The sequence below is a fragment of the Xenopus tropicalis genome, chromosome 9 (genome assembly GCF_000004195.4).
Source record: "Xenopus tropicalis strain Nigerian chromosome 9, UCB_Xtro_10.0, whole genome shotgun sequence".
Taxonomy (NCBI): domain Eukaryota; kingdom Metazoa; phylum Chordata; class Amphibia; order Anura; family Pipidae; genus Xenopus; species Xenopus tropicalis.
Window position 1 is genome coordinate 47,711,391 of NC_030685.2, and position 24,163 is coordinate 47,735,553.

General features: G+C 39.4%; 1 protein-coding gene across 1 annotated transcript; it reads right to left on the reverse strand.

The window, feature by feature from the left end:
• Positions 1–49: 49 nt before the first annotated feature.
• On the reverse strand, positions 50–23,829 carry asnsd1 (asparagine synthetase domain containing 1). Its single transcript, XM_002931525.5, has 6 exons — positions 23,692–23,829; positions 18,925–18,978; positions 15,634–15,709; positions 5,708–7,197; positions 4,570–4,751; positions 50–497 (listed from the first exon to the last, which is right to left on the reverse strand). The coding sequence occupies exons 4-6, from the start codon at positions 7,100–7,102 to the stop codon at positions 242–244; spliced, it is 1,833 nt and encodes a 610-aa protein (XP_002931571.1). The 5' UTR covers positions 7,103–7,197; positions 15,634–15,709; positions 18,925–18,978; positions 23,692–23,829; the 3' UTR covers positions 50–241.
• Between the last annotated feature and the right edge of the window lie 334 nt (positions 23,830–24,163).

Here is a 24,163-nt window from a genome sequence, read left to right on the forward strand (position 1 = left end):
ATCAAAACACTTTTTTATAAAATATTAGAATAAAAAAAAAAAGGCAAAATAAAAAGTGGAAACAAGCCTTTATTTCTGGTAAACCATCTGGATACAACTGGACTTAAAAAAAGCACATTTAAATTCATATAACATTTCAGCAAGTCAAAAACTCTAATAAGCAAATTAGAATTCATAGTCTGTATCTGGGAAGAATTTACAAACAAATTTGGTGCAGACAATCAGAGAAAACTTGAGTCCATCATTCCTTTGAACCTGCCATAAGTCTGGTGCATGTGTCTGATGCCTTTTCGTTGCAGTTTTCCATTTTTGCTATCCTGCAACCAAACTGCATTGCTCTCTTTGGCAAAACCGAAGACAAGTTAAGCCCGAGCTCGAGGGCTGCAATACGCAAAATTAATTTCTCTCCAATACCCCGTGGCAACGTCAAATCTGTTTTTTCCCACACTGGTAGAGAGTTCAAGAATGTGACCACATCTTCATCAAGAAATGGAAATCTGAAACAGAGAAAAAATCATACATATTTACATACCTACTAGATTTTGCTGCGTTAAAACACATTAAACCAGACCGTGCTTAGTTGAAATATGCCTGACATATTATGTGCTGTAAGACTCCCTAACTGTACATACACCCCCACTAACTCATTTTTTTGGAAAATACACATTCTTTTCGAATTCAAAAATAGGTAGACACTTTTTTTTTTTTTTTTTACACCAAATGGCAAAGTTAGTGGTTTTGATGACAGTTCTGAAAATCACCTAAAAATTTTGCAATTTGCCACATGTATTTTACATAATTTCTTTTACATACAAAGGCAACTCACCCTAAATGTCAACACCAGAAGTCTGCTGAACAGTTTAATGCCCAATATGCATAGATATACCAAAGTATATGATATGTATAGACCTAAATGAAAATAGTACACATGGATTTTCTTGCCTGCCAACTTAACATCTGCAAACAGAGCCATTATAATATTACAGTGGCTTTCAAAAGTATTCGGCCCCCTTGAACTTTTCCACATTTTGTCACATTACAGCCACAAACATGAATCAATTTTAATGGAATTCCACATGAAAGACCAATACAAAGTGGTGTACACGTGAGATGGATGTGCGTAATTATTCAGCCCCCTTTGGTCTGATTGCAGTCAGTTGCCCATAGACATTGCCTGATGAGTGCTAATGACTAAATAGAGTGCACCTGTGTGTAATCTAATGTCAGTACAAATACAGCTGCTCTGTGATGGCCTCAGAGGTTGTCTAAGAGAATATTGGGAGCAACAACACCATGAAGTCCAAAGAACACACCAGACAGGTCAGGGATAAAGTTATTGAGAAATTTAAAGCAGGCTTAGGCTACAAAAAGATTTCCAAAGCCTTGAACATCCCACGGAGCACTGTTCAAGCGATCATTCAGAAATGGAAGGAGTATGGCACAACTGTAAACCTACCAAGACAAGGCCGTCCACCTAAACTCACAGGCCGAACAAGGAGAGCGCTGATCAGAAATGCAGCCAAGAGGCCCATGGTGACTCTGGACGAGCTGCAGAGCTCTACAGCTCAGGTGGGGGAATCTGTCCATAGGACAACTATTAGTCGTGCACTGCACAAAGCTGGCCTTTATGGAAGAGTGGCAAGAAGAAAGCCATTGTTAACAGAAAACCATAAGAAGTCCTGTTTGCAGTTTGCCACAAGCCATGTGGGTGACACAGCAAACATGTGGAAGAAGGTGCTCTGGTCAGATGAGACCAAAATAGAACTTTTTGGCCAAAATGCAAAACGCTATGTGTGGCGGAAAACTAACACTGCACATCACTCTGAACACACCATCACCACTGTCAAATATGGTGGTGGCAGCATCATGCTCTGGGGGTGCTTCTCTTCAGCAGGGACAGGGAAGCTGGTCAGAGTTGATGGGAAGATGGATGGAGCCAAATACAGGGCAATCTTGGAAGAAAACCTCTTGGAGTCTGCAAAAGACTTGAGACTGAGCCGGAGGTTCACCTTCCAGCAGGACAATGACCCTAAACCTAAAGCCAGAGCAACAATGGAATGGTTTAAAACAAAACATATCCATGTGTTAGAGTGGCCCAGTCAAAGTCCAGATCTAAATCCAATCGAGAATCTGTGGCAAGATCTAAAAACTGCTGTTCACAAACGCTGTTCATCTAATCTGACTGAGCTGGAGCTGTTTTGCAAAGAAGAATGGACAAGGATTTCAGTCTCTAGATGTGCAAAGCTGGTAGAGACATACCCTAGACTGGCAGCTGTAATTGCAGCAAAAGGTGGTTCTACAAAGTATTGACTCGGGGCTGAATAATTACGCACACCCCACTTTGCAGTTATTTATTTGTAAAAAATGTTTGGAATCATGTATGATTTTCGTTCCACTTCTCACATGTACACCACTTTGTATTGGTCTTTCACGTGGAATTCCAATAAAATTGATTCATGTTTGTGGCTGTAATGTGACAAAATGTGGAAAAGTTCAAGGGGGCCGAATACTTTTGCAAGCCACTGTATATGCCGTAAGATCCCCTGACTGTACAGAGAACCCCAGAAAACAATATATTTTTGGAAAGTACACGTTCTCACAAATTCAAAATAGGTAAAGACGTCTTTCTATATCAAAGTGCCATAATGCAAGCACAAAACTGCAATAAAATTACAAAAATTAAATACAATTAAATCAACAAAATAACTGATTTGACAGCATGGTTAGTGGTTAGAATACCTGATCCTACCATAGAACTTACCAATGTCAAAATGTACCTACAGTGGTGTGAAAAACTATTTGCCCCCTTCCTGATTTCTTATTCTTTTGCATGTTTGTCACACTTAAATGTTTCTGCTCATCAAAAACCGTTAACTATTAGTCAAAGATAATATAATTGAACACAAAATGCAGTTTTTAAATGAAGGTTTACGTTATTAAGGGAGAAAAAAAACTCCAAATCTACATGGCCCTGTGTGAAAAAGTGATTGCCCCCTTGTTAAAAAATAACTTAACTGTGGTTTATCAATTTCAATTTTCAATTTCAATATCAATTTCTGTAGTCACCCCCAGGCCTGATTACTGCCACACCTGTTTCAATCGAGAAATCACTTAAATAGGAGCTACCTGACACAGAGAAGTAGACCAAAATCACCTCAAAAGCTAGACATCATGCCAAGATCCAAAGAAATTCAGGAACAAATGAGAACAAAAGTAATTGAGATCTATCAGTCTGGTAAAGGTTATAAAGCCATTTCTAAAGCTTTGGGACTCCAGCGAACCACAGTGAGAGCCATTATCCACAAATGGCAAAAACATGGAACAGTGGTGAACCTTCCCAGGAGTGGCCGGCCGACCAAAATTCCCCCAAGAGCGCAAAGACAACTCATCCGAGAGGCCACAAAAAACCCCAGGACAACATCTAAAGAACTGCAGGCCTCACTTGCCTCAATTAAGGTCAGTGTTCACGACTCCACCATAAGAAAGACACTGGGCAAAAAAGGCGCAAACCACTTTTAAGCAAAAAGAACATTATGGCTCGTCTCAATTTTGCTAAAAAACATCTCAATGATTGCCAAGACTTTTGAGAAAATACCTTGTGGACCGACGAGACAAAAGTTGAACTTTTTGGAAGGTGCATGTCCCGTTACATCTGGCGTAAAAATAACACAGCATTTCAGAAAAAGAACATCATACCAACAGTAAAATATGGTGGTGGTAGTGTGATGGTCTGGGGTTGTTTTGCTGCTTCAGGACCTGGAAGGCTTGCTGTGATAGATGGAACCATGAATTCTACTGTCTACCAAAAAATCCTGAAGGAGAATGTCCGGCCATCTGTTCGTCAACTCAAGCTGAAGCGATCTTGGGTGCTGCAGCAGGTCAATGACCCAAAACACACCAGCAAATCCACCTCTGAATGGCTGAAGAAAAACAAAATGAAGACTTTGGAGTGGCCTAGTCAAAGTCCTGACCTGAATCCTATTGAGATGTTGTGGCATGACCTTAAAAAGGCGGTTCATGCTAGAAAACCCTCAAATAAAGCTGAATTACAACAATACTGCAAAGATGAGTGGGCCAAAATTCCTCCAGAGCGCTGTAAAAGACTCGTTGCAAGTTATCGCAAATGCTTGATTGCAGTTATTGCTGCTAAGGGTGGCCCAACCAGTTATTAGGTTCAGGGGGCAATTACTTTTTCACACAGGGCCATATAGGTTTGGATTTTTTTTCTCCCTAAATAATAAAAACCCTCATTTAAAAACTGCATTTTGTGTTTACTTGTGTTATCTTTGACTAATAGTTAAATGTGTTTGATGAGCAGAAACATTTAAGTGTGACAAACATGCAAAAGAATAAGAAATCAGGAAGGGGGCAAATAGTTTTTCACACCACTGTATATCTTTCATAACTCTACCAGACTGCACTGTTAACATATATATGTTTATTTTTTGTTATTGTTACTGTACAATCAACACTGTCAAAACCTAATAAAAATATAAGTTACAAAAAAAAAAAAGAATACCTGATCCAATAGTCATACTGTAAAATAAATAGTCTAGGTTTGCAACCTACCTTGCTTCTTTTCCGTGGTCCCCAATGACACGGTCATCCCGACCAAGGTTTCTGTAAGCAATTCGGTCCAGTTCCAAGCTCAGTTCTTCCACGAGACCCTCATACCCAAGACTATTAAATCTTACACGGTGACGAGAATAGCCACCAAGTTGCTCATCTGCACCAATCCCTGTTAGCACAACCTAGAGAGAAAGTTAAGTAAAAATAACAGAATTGCGATTTCTCGTTGCTGTGATTTATGCCAAAGAATCACACATTAATGTTGAAGTAAAAAAATTAGTAATTTATGTTGAATAAGCACATATGTCCATAAAGTTTAACCTATTTGTCTAAATAAACTGTTGACCCAGAGGAAGGGAAAACACCATCTGAAAGGAGAAAAATTCTTTCCTGACCCCAAGGTGCCAATTGTACCGGTCCCTGATCAGCTTTGTATTTTATTCATAAGGAGTAGGCTGGGGAGGCACAACTCCCACCACACTGCCTAACTAGCACATTATACAGACTTACAATTTTCAAAAAGGTGCAGATCACCGCAATGGTCCAGTCGTAAGTGCTCAGTAAATGAGCCCTAAGAGGCAAAATATTGCACTTCTTGGTGCTTTAGTAATTGCATCTGGGGCATGGGTAAAATCATCATTATAGATTGTTGGTACCCAATATTATGCAATAATAAAAGCAAATCCCTTTAGCTATACTCAGCTACACAATAGGGAAAACCCATAAAAACACACTATGCCCTTCTAAATTTGTAAACTGTAAAATCAGTGTCTAGATTTAGCTGTTTATACTGGTGATTTGCCGTATAATAAGCACTATGTACATGTTTTGTGTTCTATTATGTTTATAGCCTACTGTGCTAATTATTTTACTGTACAAAAATAAACACTGCTGCCTGGGATTATTAGATATTCATAGGCTGGCTAATACAAAGCTATCCCATTTCACATATTCCCCTCTGCACATTGTAGAGAACCACCAGAAAACAAACAAATTATGGCCTTCCCATAATTTTGAGCTTTCTGTATAAGAGATCCCACACCTGTAGTGTGCTTTGTATTTAGCCCAATAAATTGTAGCATTTAAAAGTGGCTGTTTTCTTTCCCTCAATAATGTTTTAGGTTATTTGGATTATTACCTTTGACGTGCTATTGTAGGGCTTCATCTCATTATTACTCGTCAGCATACCTATTCCTCTTGAAGCAAACCAGACAGCACAGCCAATACTATCATCTAAAACAGTACTGAGAGGTCGTACCAAATAACAAATGCGGTGTTGCCTCATTTCCTGGAGTTCTTGTAGTGTAACATTAATTTCCACAAAATTCCAAGTTCTTGATGGGTTTAAAGCTTTGAGCTCTTCGAAACCTGACCTGCCAGTGATACGATCAGGAACATCAAATTGAGAATACGAAGTAGGACGGTCAGGGTTTGCAATTTGCAAAGTACACTTAGGTAGGTGTTTTTTTAAACCACTGGATTTTTGTTCTTTCATCATGAAGGCAACATTGAGAAGGTCAATAGGTTCCTCGGGTGGAACATGATGATCTGCAAGCACTGCTAAAATCATTGAGTCAATACCACCAGAAAACAGGATTGCAACATTTGCATTTTTTTCAGAATTTGACATTAAATTACATTCTCGCTGAAGACATAAAACCCTTCTCTTTACAGCTTCACTTAAAATTTTTATAAGAGACTGAGCATTTTTTTTGTGTTGGTCTGTGGCCAGCATCCTAAGATGTTCTACAGCAGTTTTGTTTTGAGAACTGATGTTATGCGATTTTTTAAACTCTTCAGGGATCTGTTTATTTAATGGAGAAACTGGAGCAGTTAACCATTTACTTTTTCCAAGTACAATAGAAACTAAAGAGGAAGATTTTAAAATCTGAGATTCTTTTGTTGGCAGAATATCTGAAGCAGTCTTCCAGGGATACCATGTTAATTCTATATATTTTAACTTGGCACTTGACTGTAGGTCACATCTGAAGAGTCCAGATGCTGGAACTTCCTGCCAATCATCAGAGTCTGATTCAGACCTGCACTCTGATACTGAACTTAGAGAGAAAACCTTGTTTAAATCGTCAGTGAATTTCCATAAAAGACTCCTCCTACCAAAAAAATCTCTTCCAAACCATAATTGGTGATAGTTAGCCTGATAGTAGATAAAGGCCCATGGACCTTTCACCTTAGCAAAGAGAGACATGATTTTGGATTCATCATCACATTTAGAGAGGTGCTGAAACATTATCTGAGTGTCATTTTCAGCATATGGTACTTCAATTCCACCAAACAACTCTCCATTCCATAGAAACACATTTCCATTTTTGTCTTTCAGAGGCTGAGGTGTCAACGGTCCTCTAAGGTGTAAAACATGTCCAGAGAAATAACAATTGTATCCATGTGATGGGTTATTCCTATTTAGCTGTTGGCTGCTGCTGGGACCTCTGTTTCTAAGATTTTCATCATCCTGAAGACATGATCTGTCTATAGAGCTACCTGCAAAACTAACCAAGCAACAAATGCCACACATTGTTGTTCTTGGAAGGACCCAAGATTATTTATTAACTGGAGTTTGTATGGAGTCTTCAAGCTCTTGCTGAGTATGGATCATGTCATCCAATTTTTCTGTAAAAAAAAAATAATTTTGATTAACTACATTTAAACTATTTAAGCTTAAAGGAGAACCAATCCCTCCCCCCCAGACAAAAGCCCCCATCCACTGCCATCTAAAGAGCAGTAATGAGCAGGTTGATAGTTTGGCCCATTCAAACTAAATGCACTAAATGTATTTTATATTTTGCAAAGGCACCCAAGATTAGGTTAACATAGTAAGTTAGGCTGAAAAAAGAAAAAATCTATAAGGGCTGGAGCAGGTAGATGTCTAACATAATGGCCAGAACGCTACTTCCTCCTTTACAGCTCGCTAAACTGTTAGCAGTTAGTAACCAATCAGTGACTTGGGGGGCATATGGGACATAACTGTTCAGTTAGTTTGCATTTGAATCAGACCTGTGTGCTCACAAACTAACTGAACAGTTATGTCCCATGTGGCCCCCCTTAAAGTCACTGACTAGCTAAGTGGTTAGTGAGTGGAAAGCAGGAAGTAAAGTTCTGGCTATAATGTTAGAGGAGGACATTTTAAAATACAAGTGAGGGGAGGGTGCAGAGAGTAATTCTGTGGTAGACAGGATAGATGAGGTAGGGGGCGTAGTAACGGAAAACGGGGCAGGAGACTTGCTTTGGGATACTGATAACGGCAAGGAGTCTGACTGGTAAAATGGGAGAATTGGAGGTAGTAGCATTAGAACAGAAATATGGTGTGATTGGCGTTGCTGAATCTTGGTTAAATGAGTCGCATGACTGGGCAGTCAATAGTGGGGGTTATACATTGTTTCGGAGGGACAGGGGCAATAGAAAAGGAGGAGGAGTGTGTCTGTTCATTAAGCAGAAATTAAAAGCAAATATGAAGGAGGAAGTGATGGGGGTAACCAGGGCTGTGGAGTCGGTAGATAAATTCTCCGACTCCTCAGTTTCTGATACTTCCGACTCCGACTCCTCTGTTTTTAATATGCTAATGTATTTTATACATCCAGGAAGGGGCACTTAAAACACAACTGAACTGATAATAAACTGTTTTATGTATTTTATGTATACTCCTAATGATTTCCCTAGAATCCCATAGTCATGTTTAAAGTTTAAGCTAACATTCCAGCTGAATTACAGCAGCTTTTCAAATGTTTTAAAGCTTCAGTCTTAAACTATTGACTACCCATTCCTTTCATGTATACAAGTATTTCTAGTCCTGCAATTTTTTTTTACTTAATTAGTTATCAGTGAGAGTTAGGCTGGGTTCCCAGTGGGCAGTGTGTTCCCTTTAACAGGAACATGACGCAGTGGAGCTGCCGCACCTTAACTGTGCGTTACGTCCCATTTAGTGAAGCATACAGTCAATGAAAGCATGCTTCATGGTCACTCAACGTGTTCGTTTTATGCACTGCGTGCATTGGGCTTTATTCTTATAGCAGAGAAGTAATTAATTATGACTGTTTGTGAATTGGAACATTTAAACTTGCTTTATTTTTTTATTCCCATTTAAATTTAGTAGGAGTCAGTTTATTTTTTGCCGACTCCAGGTACCCAAAATTGCCTCCGACTCCTCGACTCCGACTCCACAGCCCTGGGGGTTAACAGAGGGAGCTGAAGCCTTAAGGAAAGCTTTTAAGAAATATAAGCCAGAGGGGACAGTAGCTGCATTTAATGAACATAAACACTATAACAAGTGTTGTAAAACAGCAATCCGGAAGGTTAACTGGTATGTAACCTGTGCCTTTTCTCCTTTTTTCCAGCTTGAATGGCTGCCCCCGGGGCTACACAGCAGCTTATTTATATAGTAGCTTTTCTGTAGCAAAAACACCAGTTTTTTGCAGAGCAACAGCACATAATATTTTAATTACTTTAAAATACTTTTTGATGTTACTGTTCCTTTAATGGTACATTCTCTACTTGGAGTAAGGTTCTCAGTGGGGTCCCTCAGGGTTCTGCACTGGGTCAAATTTTGTTTAACTTTGTTTATTATAAGTAATATATCAGTGTTTGCAAATGAAACAAAACTCTGCAGCCCAGTCAATTCTATCCAGGATGTGGCATCCTTTGAGCAGGATCTTGACAAACTGCCAATCTAGGTGGCAGATGAGATTTAATGTGGATAAATGTAAGGTCATGCACCTGGGAAGTAAAAAATATGCAAGCCCCGTATACCCTTAATGGGACTGCACTAGGCAAATCCATAATGGAGAAGGACCTTGGAGTCCTTGTAGATAATAAACTTGGCTGTAGCAAGCAATGCCAGGCAGCAGCTGCAAGGGCAAACAAGGTTTTGTGCTGTATTAAAAGGGGTATAGATTCACAGGAGGAGGGAGTTATTCTACCTCTTTACAAAGCGCTGGTAAGGCCCCATTTAGAATATGCTGTTTAGGTTTGGTCTCCAGTGCTCAAACGGGACATTATTGAATTAGAGAGGGTCCAGAGAAGAGCAATTAAGCTGGTAAAGGGTATGGAAAATCTGAGTTATGAAGAAAGACTGGCCAAATTGGGTTTGTTTACACTGGAGAAGAGGCACTTAACCCTTTTACTGCCAGCTGTTTTGGTCAAAGCGGAACATTTTGCACGGTTTCACTTTAGGGGCCTTTCCTCGGGGGGACTTTTAGTTTACCCAGGAAAACAATATATAGTTTTTTTCAGAACAACCTAAGCTTTCAAAATATGGTAGAATTTTTGTGTAATTCCAATTCTGTAACAAGATATAGGCTTCTAAAGGTCTAAAAATGCAAAAAAAATCTAATTTTCCATAATATAAACACACATACTAGAAACAAAAACTGATTTGGAAAGTCCCATGTCTCCTGAACGTGCCAATACCAAATATATATAGTTTTATGGAGATTTGTCACTTATATAGGTCAAAAACTCCCAGCAGTACATTACCAAATTTCCAAAGCACTGCTCCAGAAATCTGCATACTTTAGATTTCAAGGACAAAATTTCCACTAACAGAAGGTTTATCCCAGAAAATTGTACATTTTTGGAAAGAACAGATTCTGGGGAATACAGAATAGGCACAACTGTCTGTCTACTCCAAACTATCAAGTCGCAATGCTTTCCTAAAGTTATTGGTTTTTATAAAAATTTGTGATTTTTTAAAAAAATTACTTCAAAGCTTCCAGTCTATAGTATCTGATCTCCTACAAGTCATAAAGTAACCAAATAAAACACCCTAAATATGAACGCCAGGGGTCCACTGAACAGTTTGATGCCCAATATGTATAGGTTTACCTAAGTATGTGGCATGTAGGGGCCCCAATGTGAACATACCCCCATATGATCTATCACAGGGGTCTCAAACTCGCGGCCCGCGGGCCATTTGCGGCCCTCGGTACAATATTTTGTGGCCCGCACCAACGCTGAATGAATGGATCGCGATTTTTATTGCGATTCAAGGGATAATGCAAGGCACAGCGGGCGGGAGCTGCTGATTGCGGAAATGATGTTATGCCATCATAACAGTTATTATGGGAAGACGTAAGGAGCTAATTGTGCACACAGAACGTCTTCCCATAATAACTGTTATGATGGCATAACGTCATTTCCGCAATCAGCAGCTCCCGACTTTTTTTTTGTGAAATCCCTTATGCGGCCCAGCCTCATCCTGACTTTGCCTCCTGCGGCCCCCAGGTAAATTGAGTTTGAGCCCCCTGATCTATCATTTCTGTCATTTCAGCTCCTGCAAAATCAACACATTTACATCATTATATGTGGGGTAAAGCTAGTAAAAAGTACACTCACCCCAGAAAGTCATATATTTTTGGAAAGTACACAACCCCCCGAATCTAAAATGGGTACCGATGTTTTTCTACTCCAAAGTACCAAGCCACAAAGCTTTCCTAAAGCTGGCAATTTTGATGACATTTCCAAAAATCCCCTCAAAACTTCCACTTTGCAGCATCTTATCTCCCACATAGCGTTAGGTACCAAGATAAAACACCCTAAATTTGAACACCAGGGGTTCACTGAACAGTTTGATGCCCAATATGTATAGGTTTACCTAAGTATGTGGCATGTAGGGGCCCCAATGTGAACATACCCCCATATGATCTATCATTTCTGTCATTTCAGCTCCTGCAAAATCAACACATTTACATCATTATATGTGGGATAAAGTTAGTAAAAAGTAAGCTCACCCCAGAAAGTCATATATTTTTGGAAAGTACACATTCCCCTGAATCTAAAATGGGTACCCATGTCTTTCTACTCCAAAGTACCAAGCCACAAAGCATTTCTAAAATTAGCAATTTTGATGACATTTCCAAAAATCCCCTCAAAGCTTCCACTTTGCAGCATCTTATCTCCCACATAGCATTAGGTACCAAGATAAAACACCCTAAATTTGAATGCCAGGGGTCCACTGAACAGTTTGATGCCCAATATGTATAGGTTTACCTAAGTATGTGGCATGTAGGGGCCCCAATGTGAACATACCCCGATATGATGTGTCATTTCAAAAAATCAACACATTTACATCCTTTATGTGGGATAATGCTACAAAAAAGTACGCTCACCCCAGAAAGCCATATATTTTTGGAAAGTACACTTTCCCCCGAATCTAAAATGGGTACCCGTGTCTTTCTACTCCAAAGTACCAAGCCGCAAAGCATTTCTAAAATTAGCAATTTTGATGACATTTCCAAAAATCCGCTCAAAGCTTCCACTTTGCAGCATCTTATCTCCCACATAGCATTAGGTACCAAGATAAAACACCCTAATTATGAACGCCAGGGGTCCACTGAACAGTTTGATGCCCAATATGTATAGGTTTACCTAAGCATGTGGCATGTAGGGGCCCCAATGGGAACATACCCCCATATGATGTGTCATTTCAAAAAATCAACACATTTACATCCTTTATGTGGGATAATGCTACAAAAAAGTACGCTCATGCCAGAAAGCCATATATTTTTGAAAAGTTCACTTTCCCCCGAATCTAAAATGGGTACCCATGTCTTTCTACTCCAAAGTACCAAGCTGCAAAGCTTTCCTAAGTTTGCCGATTTTTACAATATTTCAGAAAATCGCCTAAAAATGTTGAAGTTTGCCGCAATTATCTCACACAATTTCTTGCGTACAAAGGCAAATCACCCCAAATAGGAACACCTAAGGTCTACTGAACAGTTTCATGCCCAATAGGCATAGATATACCAAAGTCTGTGGTATGTACTGACCCAAAAATGAAAATAGCGCGTATGGATTTCTCGCCTGCAACCCCAGCTTTTGCATACAGAGCCCCCTGTCAGCGTATTATGTGCAGTAACACCCCCAAACTATACAGAAAAATCCAGAAAACCATATATTTTTGGAAAGTACACAGTCTGACAAATCCAACAAGGGTAAAGAGTCCTTTCTACACCAAAGTACCAATCTGCAAAGCTTTCCTAAAGTTAGTGGTTTTTATGACATTTCAGAAAATCGCCTAAAAATGTTGAAGTTAGCTGCATTTATCTCACACAATATCTTGCGTACAATGGCAAATCACCCCAAATAGGAACACCTAAGGTCTACTGAACAGTTTGATGCCCAATAGGCATAGATATACCAAAGTCTGCGGTATGTACTGACCCCAAAATGAAAATAGTGCATATGGATTTCTCGCCTGCAAACCCAGCTTTTGCATACAGAGCCCCCTGTCAGTGTATTATGTGCAATAACACCCCCAAACTATACAGAAAAATCCAGAAAACCATATATTTTTGGAAAGTACACATTCTGACAAATCCAACAAGGGTAAAGAGTCCTTTCTACACCAAAGGTAGGGGTTTTTAAGACATTTGAGAAAATCGCATAAAAATGTTGCAGTTTGTTGCATTTATCTCACACAATTTCTTGCGTACAAAGGCAAGTCACCCCAAATAGGAACACTAGAGGCCTACTGAACAGTTTGATGCCCAATATGCATAGATATACCAAAGTCTGTGGTGTGTACTGACCCCAAAATGAAAATAGCGCATAAGGATTTCTCGCCTGCCAACTCAGCTTTTGCACACAGAGCCCCGTCAGCGTATTATGTGCCGAAACTTCCCCTAACTATACAGTGACCCCCAGAAAACCATATATTTTTGGAAAGTACACATTCTGACAAATCCAACAAGGGTAAAGAGTCCTTTCTACACCAAAGTACCAATCTGCAAAGCTTTCCTAAAGTTAGTGGTTTTTATGACATTTGAGAAAATCGCATAAAAATGTTGCAGTTTGCCGCATTTATCTCACACAATTTCTTGCGTACAAAGGCAAGTCACCCCAAATAGGAACACCAGAGGCCTACTGAACAGTTTGATGCCCAATATGCATAGATATACCAAAGTCTGTGGTGTGTACTGACCCCAAAATGAAAATAGCGCATATGGATTTCTCGCCTGCCAGCTCAGCTTTTGCACACAGAGCCCCCTGACAGCGTATTATGTGCAGTAACCCCCCCCTAACTATACACAGACCCCCAGAAAACCATATATTTTTGGAAAGTACACATTCTGATGAATTCAAAATAGGTAAAGTTATTTTTGTACACCAAAGTTACACCTGGCAAAGCTACGCTAAAAACAGATCAGGAATACTAATACATGGATAAAAATGCAATAAAACCACAAAAATTGTGCAAATCAGCGAAACAACAAAATAAGTCACACAATAGTGTAATTAGTGGTCAGAATATCTGATCCAATAGTCACGCTGTCAAAATAAACAGTTTTCAAGGAAAATAAACTAAAAACAAGCAGTAAAATGAAAAATAAATAAATAAATTTGTTTGCGTATACACGTGTGTACATATGTAAAAGTAGTGTAACAATGTGTAAGTGTGTATATGAGTGTATATAAGTGTGTAAAATGAAAAAAAAAACAAAAAAACAAAAACAAAAAAAAGTGCTAAATTATGTGCTGTATGTAGGTATAAATGTGTGTAAATGAGTGTAAGTGTGTAAATACAATAAATAAAAACACACTTACTTGTCCAGAAGATCCGGATCGCATGGCTGGCCCTCCTGCAGTAGTCCCGGTGAGTGGGCGTCTCTTTGGGGGGGGGGGGACAGGAAGCAGGAAGCGGGTGCAAGCAGCAGACGCGATGCGATCGCGTCTGCTGCTTGGGGGGGGGCCCTGCGACGATCGAGTCGTAGGGCCGACATGACAGCCCCCCTGGCTCGTTGCCCAGGGGGCTGCATGCCGCTTCAGCAGAGAGAATCTTTATCTGCCAAAAGACGTACGGCGTTGGCAGATAAAGACTTTCCCTGCAACGACGTACGCCGTACGTCGTTGGCAGGGAAAGGGTTAAGAGATATATATATATGTGTGTATATAATCATATATGTAAGGGGACCATATAATAATCTCTCTAATGCTTTATTTACCAGTAGGTCCTTCCAACTAAGCTTTAAGAAGGGATTGGATGGCTTTTTATCACGTGAGGGAAATAGAGGGTTATAGGAGATAGCTCTCAGTACAAGTAAAGGAATACAGGGTTATGGGAGATCGCTCTCAGTACAAGTGAGGGAATACAGGGTTATGGGAGATAGCTCTCAGTACAAGTGAGGGAATACAGGGTTATGGGAGATAACTCTTAGTATAAATTGATCCAGGGACTGGTCCGATTGCCATCTTGGAGTCAGGAAGGAATTTTTTTCCCCTCTGCTGCAAATTAGAGAGGCTTCAGATGGGTTTTTTTGCCTTCCTCTGGATCAACTAGCAGTTAGGCAGGTTATATATAGGCATTATGGTTGAATGCGATGTCTTTTTTCAACCTAACTTACTATATTACTATGTAGATATCTGTCCACTCCAGCATTTATAGATAACATTTTTGCCTTACTGTATTGCAAATATTTTTTATTTTGTGCAGTCTACCCATTTTACCCAGTTTCATTTTTACACTGAAGTGTTCCTTTAAGACCTATTTCCAATAACACTATCTCCTCACTTGCTAAAGTGCCCTCCAGCCCCTTCTTGAAGTTATCTAATGTATTGGCGAGTACAAGTGATTCAGGGAGAGAATTCTGGAATTTCATAGCTTTCACTGTAAAAAAAAGCCTTTTCAAATATTTACATAGAACCTACTCTTTTCTAATCAGAATGGATGCCCTTGTGTCTGTTGGAAGGACCAACTGGTAAAGTATCACAGAGATTATAATACCCTTGAATATTTATACATAGTTATCATATTCCCCCTTAACCGCCTCTTCTCCAGCATAAACAGACCCAAGTTTTCCAGTCTTACTTTATAATAGAAACTTTCCAAGCCTTTTACCAGCATAGTTGCTCTTCTATAGACCCCAATTCAATAATATGCCTATTACAATGGAGACCAAAACGGTCTCTGCTAAAACATTCAAATTAACTGCATACAGAGGTAATCTAATACCTGTGGCAGACAAGGAAGAATTGTTCAAGCTCAGCATTCAGTTACAATTGCAGATACTGCAGTTCAAAGAATTATTTTCACTCAGCATTTCACATTGTACTTACTTTTGCATTCACTGAAGGTCTGAGATCGATCAGCAAGAAAGAAGATGTTGCTGTTGCCCTGCTGTATGTATACTTTCTGTAAGGAGAAGCAATTACTGTTTATTGTAGTATGCAATACCAACATGACACTTAGGTAATTTTAAGGTATTTTGCAATGATTTTTATGGTATAGATTTTATTACTAAATTACACGTTGTACCATATGTAGAATGGGTCCACCTAGTGGAAGTAGTAAGTAAAATAGAACAGATTACCCACATTATCCATAACACAAGTAATGTCTACTGGAAAATGTGGGACCCACGCCCCTCCTTTAAGCATATCCCCCATTAGGAACCTAGGACAACCCCCTAGATTTGATCAAGGTAACAAATAGCAGGCAGATCCAATAATGTTTCTATCACAAGGGATAGACATATGTATTAGAAATCAACTTAATGTCAGGACTTGGGTCAACTTTATACAATGTAATACTATGTACAGCTATAACTCCCTCCCCCCTCACCATCTGCACCCCACTCCCTGTAAAAATAAAGAATATCTAAAAAAAAAAAATACACTTTTTGTACATTACAGATAATACATTCTACCATTTAAAAATGTTACTCTTGAATCAATAAAAGCATTTTTACTTGTAATAGTGTTGTGTAGGCAGCCATCACAGGTCATTGTGCACAATCCTGTGCTTTAAAGGAGAAGGAAAGGCAAAGTCACTTGGGGGAGCCGAAATGTTAGGCACCCCCAAGTGACTTTAATCACTTACCTTGTACCCCGGGCTGGTGCCCCTGTTAGGAGAAAACAGCACCAGCCCTGGGTACCTGTAGCGGAGTGCTTCCTCCTTCGTTTTACAACGACTAAACGACTAAGCAGCAGCCAGCACAAGGCAATGCAACTTCTTTCACATTACTATTGTTTCTCTTATTCAATTATATCACTAGGAGTCATTAATCAATGTTAGGAGTCATGAGTTGTGGTTCTATTTCTCCTGCCTGACTGCTATTCTCATAGCTACAAATAGGTAGCATGGGAGCATTTTTTTTGCAATTCAAGTGATTTCCAGGTTCAATTCAATTTGATTCATACAATGCTGAAAGCCTTCAGGTAACCTGCTTTTTAGAAGTTGTGAACCAGTAACAGGTTGAAGGGAGATATATTTCCCCTAGGTTCATCTCCTACTCCCTCATGTATAGCGGTTCTGAGTGGGTTAATTCCCCAAGGGACTCTCACCTGGGGAATAATTAGCAGGCTAGATATACCTGCAGTCAGAGAGAGTGTAGAGTTGGGGGCTGAGACTGAGGACTGAAGGCTGATGCCACATGCGGCGTAGGGCTGATTTTTTCAGCAAGCGGAAAAACGCTTGCCGAAAATTCAGCCCTACGCCTGCTACTTGTGCCTGCACCCGAATGAATGGGATATGCTCAGGTGCAGGCACATGTAGCCGATATACGCACGAAAACGCGAGAGAATGCAAAGTCTCGCGTTTTCATGCGTATATCGGCTAAATGTGCCTGCACCCGAGCGTATCCCATTCATTCGGGTACAGGCACAAGTAGCAGGCGTAGGGCTGAATTTTCGGCAAGCGTTTTTCCGCTTGCCGGAAAAATCAGCCCTATGCCGCATGTGGCGCATGTCACTGGGTGACAACGTTCTAAGTTTAGAAAAGTGAGCGGACTTTCATTGCTTTAAATTTAAACTGCTGCTATTCTTTAAATATTAAAGGGGTGGTTCACCTTTAATTTAACTTTTAGTGTTATAGAATTAACAAATCTAAGCAACTTTTTAATTGGTCTTCCTTATTTATTTTATAGTTTTTGAATTATTTGCCTTCTTAAAACCCTTTGCAGCTATCAAATGTGCGGCTACAGTTTTGTTATTGTTACTTTTTATAACTGTTTTCTATTTATATACTGTCCTTTTCACCAGTCTCTCATCCAAACCACTCCCTGGTTGCCAAGCTAGTTTGGACCCTAGCAACCAGATAGCGGTTATAACTCCAAAATGGAGTGTTGCTGAACAATTATTGAAATAATTGAAAAACTACAAATAATAAAAATGAAGACCAATTGCAAATCAACTCAGAATATTACTCCCTGCATCATACTAAAAGTTAACTCAAAGGTGAACAACCCCTTTAATACTAAGGTCCCCAGACTTTGCGTCACCAGGTAACTGCGGTCCAAGGTTAAAAAAAAGGGCCAATCAGATTTTACCTATGGACTTTCAATGAGAAATTCAACCTGCTGCCATTCTCACAGTATTGACACCAGGGTCCCCAAACTAGCAGCTGGTCACTAGGGGACTGCATTTTTAGGTTTGAAAAAGTGGATGGGGCCACCAAAAGCCAATCAGATTTCACCTATTTTTTTGGTTTAAACGTAAAATGTTGCCATTCTTATACTATATACATGCAAATACTATATACTTTGCAGAGTTACTCACTGGGTGACAATAAGTTGGTTAAGCTGCAGACAGCCTATCAGATTTATTTCATTGGGGAAATAAATTTAATGGGGAAATTTAAAGTGCTTCCATTTTCACACGTTTAATGCCAGTGTCTCCAAACTTTTCACAGTTTGCCACTGGGGGACTAAGGTTAAGCCAATCAGATTTCAAGTGAATGATGGTGACTACGTATTCAAGGTTAGAAAAAAGCCACAAACAGCCATCACATTGACTTTCAATGGTAAAATGTAAATGTCATCAGTCCCAAAACTTTAAAAGTTGGTCACTGAGGGACTGCAGTTCAAAAATTGTAAAAGTAGGTTGGGCCACCAATAGCCGATCAGATTTCATCCATTGGTTTAAATTTAAAATGCTGTCATTCTCACACTATTTATGCCAGAGTGCCTAAACTTTGCACAGTTTGTCACTGGGAAAAAACTACATTCTACTGCCAAAAACGAAACTACAAAACTTTGCTAAACATAACAGTTTTTATGAATTTTCTGAAAATCGTCACAAAGCTTCCATTTTATCCAATTACGTACGCCACATTTTGTAATGTATCAACATAAAACATTCTAAATATGAACACCAGGGGTCTACTGAACAGTCTGATGCCCAATATGCAATATGATTTACCTAACTATGTGGTGATACTGGCTGATCCTCTGGATTAACTAGCAGTTAGGCAGGTTATTTAAGGTTGAACTTGATGGATTATGTATTTTGTCAACCTAACTTACTATGTTACTATGTATATTTAATAAACATCTAAAACAATATTGAACATGTAGGAAGCAGGATTAATTTACATAATTTAGGTATGCTTCTGAAGTCTTTATAACTTACCCGACCCTTCTTGAGGTTTGAAAGTTCACTGATGACTATTTTTTGTTCTCTTAACTAAGAAACAAATAAAAAAACACAAGAGTTTGTACACATTTAGTACGATTTAGATTAGAAGAAATCATCACTATACATTTATCAAATAATTACAACAAAAGAGTCAAAATAAGATGTTATAGTAAAGACAATAGATTTGCACAATGTATGCCAGTATCCTCAGCTATACCTGATATTCTAATGATCACCAAGACAAATGTGATAAGCCCTCAATAGTTAAAATACTACTATAGTTTATAAATAAGCTGCTGTGTTGTCATGGGGGTAGCTATTCAAAATTAAACAGGGCTAAATCACAAAGGTTATAATGCAGATAAGCTCTGTAAAACACCATTGTATTCCACAGAGCAGATCTGTTATATGCTATGTAAAACTGCTCCTTTTCTCTAGCTTATTTACATAAACTATAGTACTCTTTCTGAAGAAAACACAGAACCTTAAGTCTAATGCCATATGGGACCGATTATTAGATTCTAATATTAACACTTTCTCAACACTCTAAATTAGATTTTTATTTTGCTTTGCATTACTTTAATAGTAATACTTAATATTTTAATTCTCTAATTAAAATATAATGTATTGCTGCCCTGTACTGGTAAGGCCAGGGGTGTCAAAGTCAATCACTTAAGGGGGCTGAAATCTAAAACACAGGCTAAGTTGCAGGCCAAATTTTTTATTAATATACTTAGTAAGATACTAAGGGGTATATTTATCACAATGTGTAAAAAGTGGAAAATGGAAATTGATCAGGTTGGATGGTCAGACACACTCACCAAGGGCCACATAAAACAGTCAGGTGGGCCGGATTTGGCCCCCGGGCCTTGTGTTTGACATATATGGGTAAGGCTAATGCTACTCTCGGCATGCAGATAAACGCAGGCTGAGAATCAGTCCCTTCACTCTGATCAGCTTTTGGATATGCCTGCGACAGGAATCACTGCATTAGTCCAAGTGCAGGCACACAAATCAGACTTCAGCAACATGCTGAATAAATTTTGTGCACTATATTAGAAACAAAAACACAGCATTTGATTACCAAGTATTGTTAAGCAGACCTACCATCTGTGGATAAAGGGACCACAGTAAACATTAGGAATGCACAAAATCTATGATTTTGTTTGGGACTTGTCAGATCCTAGCATTTATTGTTGGGTTCAGAGCAGAATAAAATGTGAGCGTTCAGCAGAACCAAATCCAAACCCTCAAAAGTGTTAACTTTGAACAACCAAATGCAACAATACTTTGCATACTTGAATCGGTGCTGTATTTTTATTCTGTAGCCCATTTGTTAAATTCATTTATACTTACACATCACTATGGTAACATTATTAATTTTGTATTTTAATTTTATTTTATTAATTTTTTGTAATTTGAGGCTCTCAGCTGTTAGTAACCCATAAATAAAAATATCTCCAATGCTAAATTTCTGCTAAGTATGGTTAAAAAAAACTGATGATGTTGCAGGTCACTAAAGTGCAAGGTTACAAGTGATATCTAGGGAAACATCATTAAATGGCAGCGAGGGAGATCTGTACCTAAACCTCTATAAATTATCCTCCATTTTCCCCAGAAAATAGTTTTTATTGCTGATGGTGTATTAATATTTTTAACTTTATAAACTGCCTTTTATAAACAGAGCCTTCTGTAAGATGTAATTCTGCACATATGTTACCAAAAAGCCAATCATAGCCCTTATTTGGCACCTCAATGAACCTTTATGTAATGGTTGTGTTGCTCCCCAAGTCTTTTTACATCTGACTGTGGCTCACGAGTAACAAAGGTTGGGGACCCCTGATCGAACTGTTAAACTACACCTCCAAGCCTTATTGGCTTCCGAGGAAGTGTGCCGTCAGCACGTGAAACGCGTTGAGCTTTTCATTGACTGCTTTTATTTCACTGTACATTGTAAGTAGCCTGCTTTGTGCAGGGGATTTATTTTATTAAATGTTTTTACACTATCTCGGTTTTCCTCTCCATATTGTTATACATTGAGGATTGAGGTTTTGCTATAATCAACACCTGATTTGACTTAACACATGTTTCATCCCTACTATTTCTGGTGAGCATCCATATTGGACATACTGAGTGGGGTTATACATTACGATTTGTCTCATTACAAGCACCATTGGTGTTTGGTTCTCATAATTATACGTTTTGCACTAGATTGTTTGTTTTTTGATTTTATGCGCTTCCATCAACATTTTCGTGCACTGCCCTAACACCTTCATTTTATGGGGAGGGGGAACATGGCCATCCCTTGCACATGCTTAAAGGAAAACTAATATTATATATACAGTGGCTTGCAAAATATTCGGCCCCCTTGAACTTTTCCACATTTTGTCACATTACAGCCACAAACATGAATCAATTTTATTGGAATTCCACGTGAAAGACCAATACAAAGTGGTGTACACGTGAGAACTGGAACGAAAATCATACATGATTCCAAACATTTTTTTACAAATAAATAACTGCAAAGTGGGGTGTGCGTAATTATTCAGCCCCCTGAGCCAATACTTTGTAGAACCACCTTTTGCTGCAATTACAGCTGCCAGTCTTTTAGGGTATGTCTCTACCAGCTTTGCACATCTAGAGACTGAAATCCTTGCCCATTCTTCTTTGCAAAACAGCTCCAGCTCAGTCAGATTAGAAGGACAGCATTTGTGAACAGCAGTTTTCAGATCTTGCCACAGATTCTCGACTGGATTTAGATCTGGACTTTGACTGGGCCATTCTAACACATGGATATGTTTTGTTTTAAACCATTCCATTGTTGCCCTGGCTTTATGTTTAGGGTCGTTGTCCTGCTGGAAGGTGAACCTCCGCCCCAGTCTCAAGTCTTTTGCAGACTCCAAGAGGTTTTCTTCCAAGATTGCCCTGTATTTGGCTCCATCCATCTTCCCATCAACTCTGACCAGCTTCCCTGTCCCTGCTGAAGAGAAGCACCCCCAGAGCATGATGCTGCCACCACCATATTTGACAGTGGGGATGGTGTGTTCAGAGTGGTGTGCAGTGTTAGTTTTCCGCCACACATAGTGTTTTCCATTTTGGTCTCATCTGACCAGAGCAGCTTCTTCCACATGTTTGCTGTGTCCCCACAAACTGCAAACGGGACTTCTTATGGTTTTCTGTTAACAATGGCTTTCTTCTTGCCACTCTTCCATAAAGGCCAACTTTGTGCAGTGCACGACTAATAGTTGTCCTATGGACAGATTCCCCCACCTGAGCTGTAGATCTCTGCAGCTCGTCCAGAGTCACCATGGGCCTCTTGGCTGCATTTCTGATCAGCGCTCTCCTTGTTCGGCCTGTGAGTTTAGGTGGACGGCCTTGTCTTGGTAGGTTTACAGTTGTGCCAAACTTCTTCCATTTCTGAATGATCGCTTGAACAGTGCTCTGTGGGATGTTCAAGGCTTTGGAAATCTTTTTGTAGCCTAAGCCTGCTTTAAATTTCTCAATAACTTTATCCCTGACCTGTCTGGTGTGTTCTTTGCACTTCATGGTGTTGTTGCTCCCAATATTCTCTTAGACCACCTCTGAGGCAGTCACAGAGCAGCTTTATTTGTACTGACATTAGATTACACACAGGCGCACTCTATTTAGTCATTAGCACTCATCAGGCAATGTCTATGGGGAACTGACTGCACTCAGACCAAAGGGGGCTGAATAATTACGCACACCCCACTTTGCAGTTATTTATTTGTAAAAAATTTTTGGAATCATGTATGATTTTCCTTCCACTTCTCACGTATACACCACTTTGTATTGGTCTTTCACGTGGAATTCCAATAAAATTGATTCATGTTTGTGGCTGTAATGTGACAAAATGTGGAAAAGTTCAAGGGGGCCGAATACTTTTGCAAGCCACTGTATATATTATGTTAAATGACCTATTAAAGAATCTCACCAAACTAGAATATATATATATATCAGTAAATATTGCCCTTTTACAACCTTTACCTTGAGCCACCATTTAGTGATGGGCTGTGTGCTCCCTCAGAGATCACATGACCAGAATCATTGCAGCTTTAATTGTAACAGGAAGTATTGTGGAAGCAAAAGGTAGAACTCTGTCCATTCACTAGTTGATGTGGCCTAGCATGTATGTGTGCCTTGGCTTGTTAGTGTACACTGTGAATCCTATCATCCCAGGAGGCAGTCCTCCTAGAAATTTTCTATTTAGGATTATCCAATGGCACATACTAATAAAAAAAATTATATTTTTATGAAAATGGTTTGTTTAGATGAAGCAGAGTTTTACATATGAGCTTGTTTATAGATCTACATTGTTTGGGGGTATAGTTTTCCTTTAAACTATCTAACAATTTTCACACAATTGTGGACGGTCTAATATGTAATCATGCAGTAATCAGAACTACAACTAAACAGCCCAGAGCCGGTATTAAATATGTAGACGCCCCAGACAGTACAGGAAGGCCAAGGTCCCAAACAGGGGGCTGGGGGCTCGGAGATACCCAACCTGTTACTCTCCATTAGTTTTAGCTCAAGTCTCTGCATCCTGCCAAACTACACCTTATGGTTTACAGGGGGACGCTGGCATTTAGTTTCAGTATAACAGCACGACTGAGCACCCCTTATAGAACAAAATGTATAACAGGTGACTCGCGGGCAAATATTGCTAACACATATTATGTACTATTGGAAATGACACCGTATGTCTACAGAAGTGAATGCAGCACACAGACAGTAACACACCTCCATACCGCCCAGAGTCCCACTTTCCCGGGGCAGCCACAATTTTCTTAGCACATTCCGTAGTCAGATTAAAAATCCTATTAGTTGTTCGCTCCTTAATAACTTCCGTGTCAATCCACATGTCACAAATCTCATCTCGCGAGACTGTGACGTCACACCGCAAGTCTATAAACCCAGGGGCGCTACACGCAGCCGCGCATAGAGGAGAGTGCTGTAGCGGCACACAGGTCAAATGGAAAGCGCTGTAACTAGGTGTTTCTAATTCTTTGTTTTTTCTGCTCGCTAATGCTCGTGTTACTAGGCGTATGTGAACATAAGTAAAGTTTAGTTTTTTGTGATGTGACGCTCCCCAATGTTTGTTATGCAAACAGGTTACATGTTTTTACAATTTTGAGATGAAAGAGAATGGCCGGGGTAGAAAACAACTGGGAGAATTTGATTAAAAGTAATCTTGAGTTTTTAGGCTTTGTCT

Bases quoted from the DNA above. Each gene is read 5' to 3' on its own strand.
- asnsd1 (XM_002931525.5), bottom strand. From the start codon at position 7,102: ATGTGTGGCATTTGTTGCTTGGTTAGTTTTGCAGGTAGCTCTATAGAC. The intron at 4,752-5,707 runs GTAATAATCCAA...CTTTCTCTCTAG, and splicing joins CCTACAATAGCACGTCAAAG to GTTGTGCTAACAGGGATTGG. The intron at 498-4,569 runs GTAGGTTGCAAA...TCTCTGTTTCAG, and splicing joins GACCACGGAAAAGAAGCAAG to ATTTCCATTTCTTGATGAAG.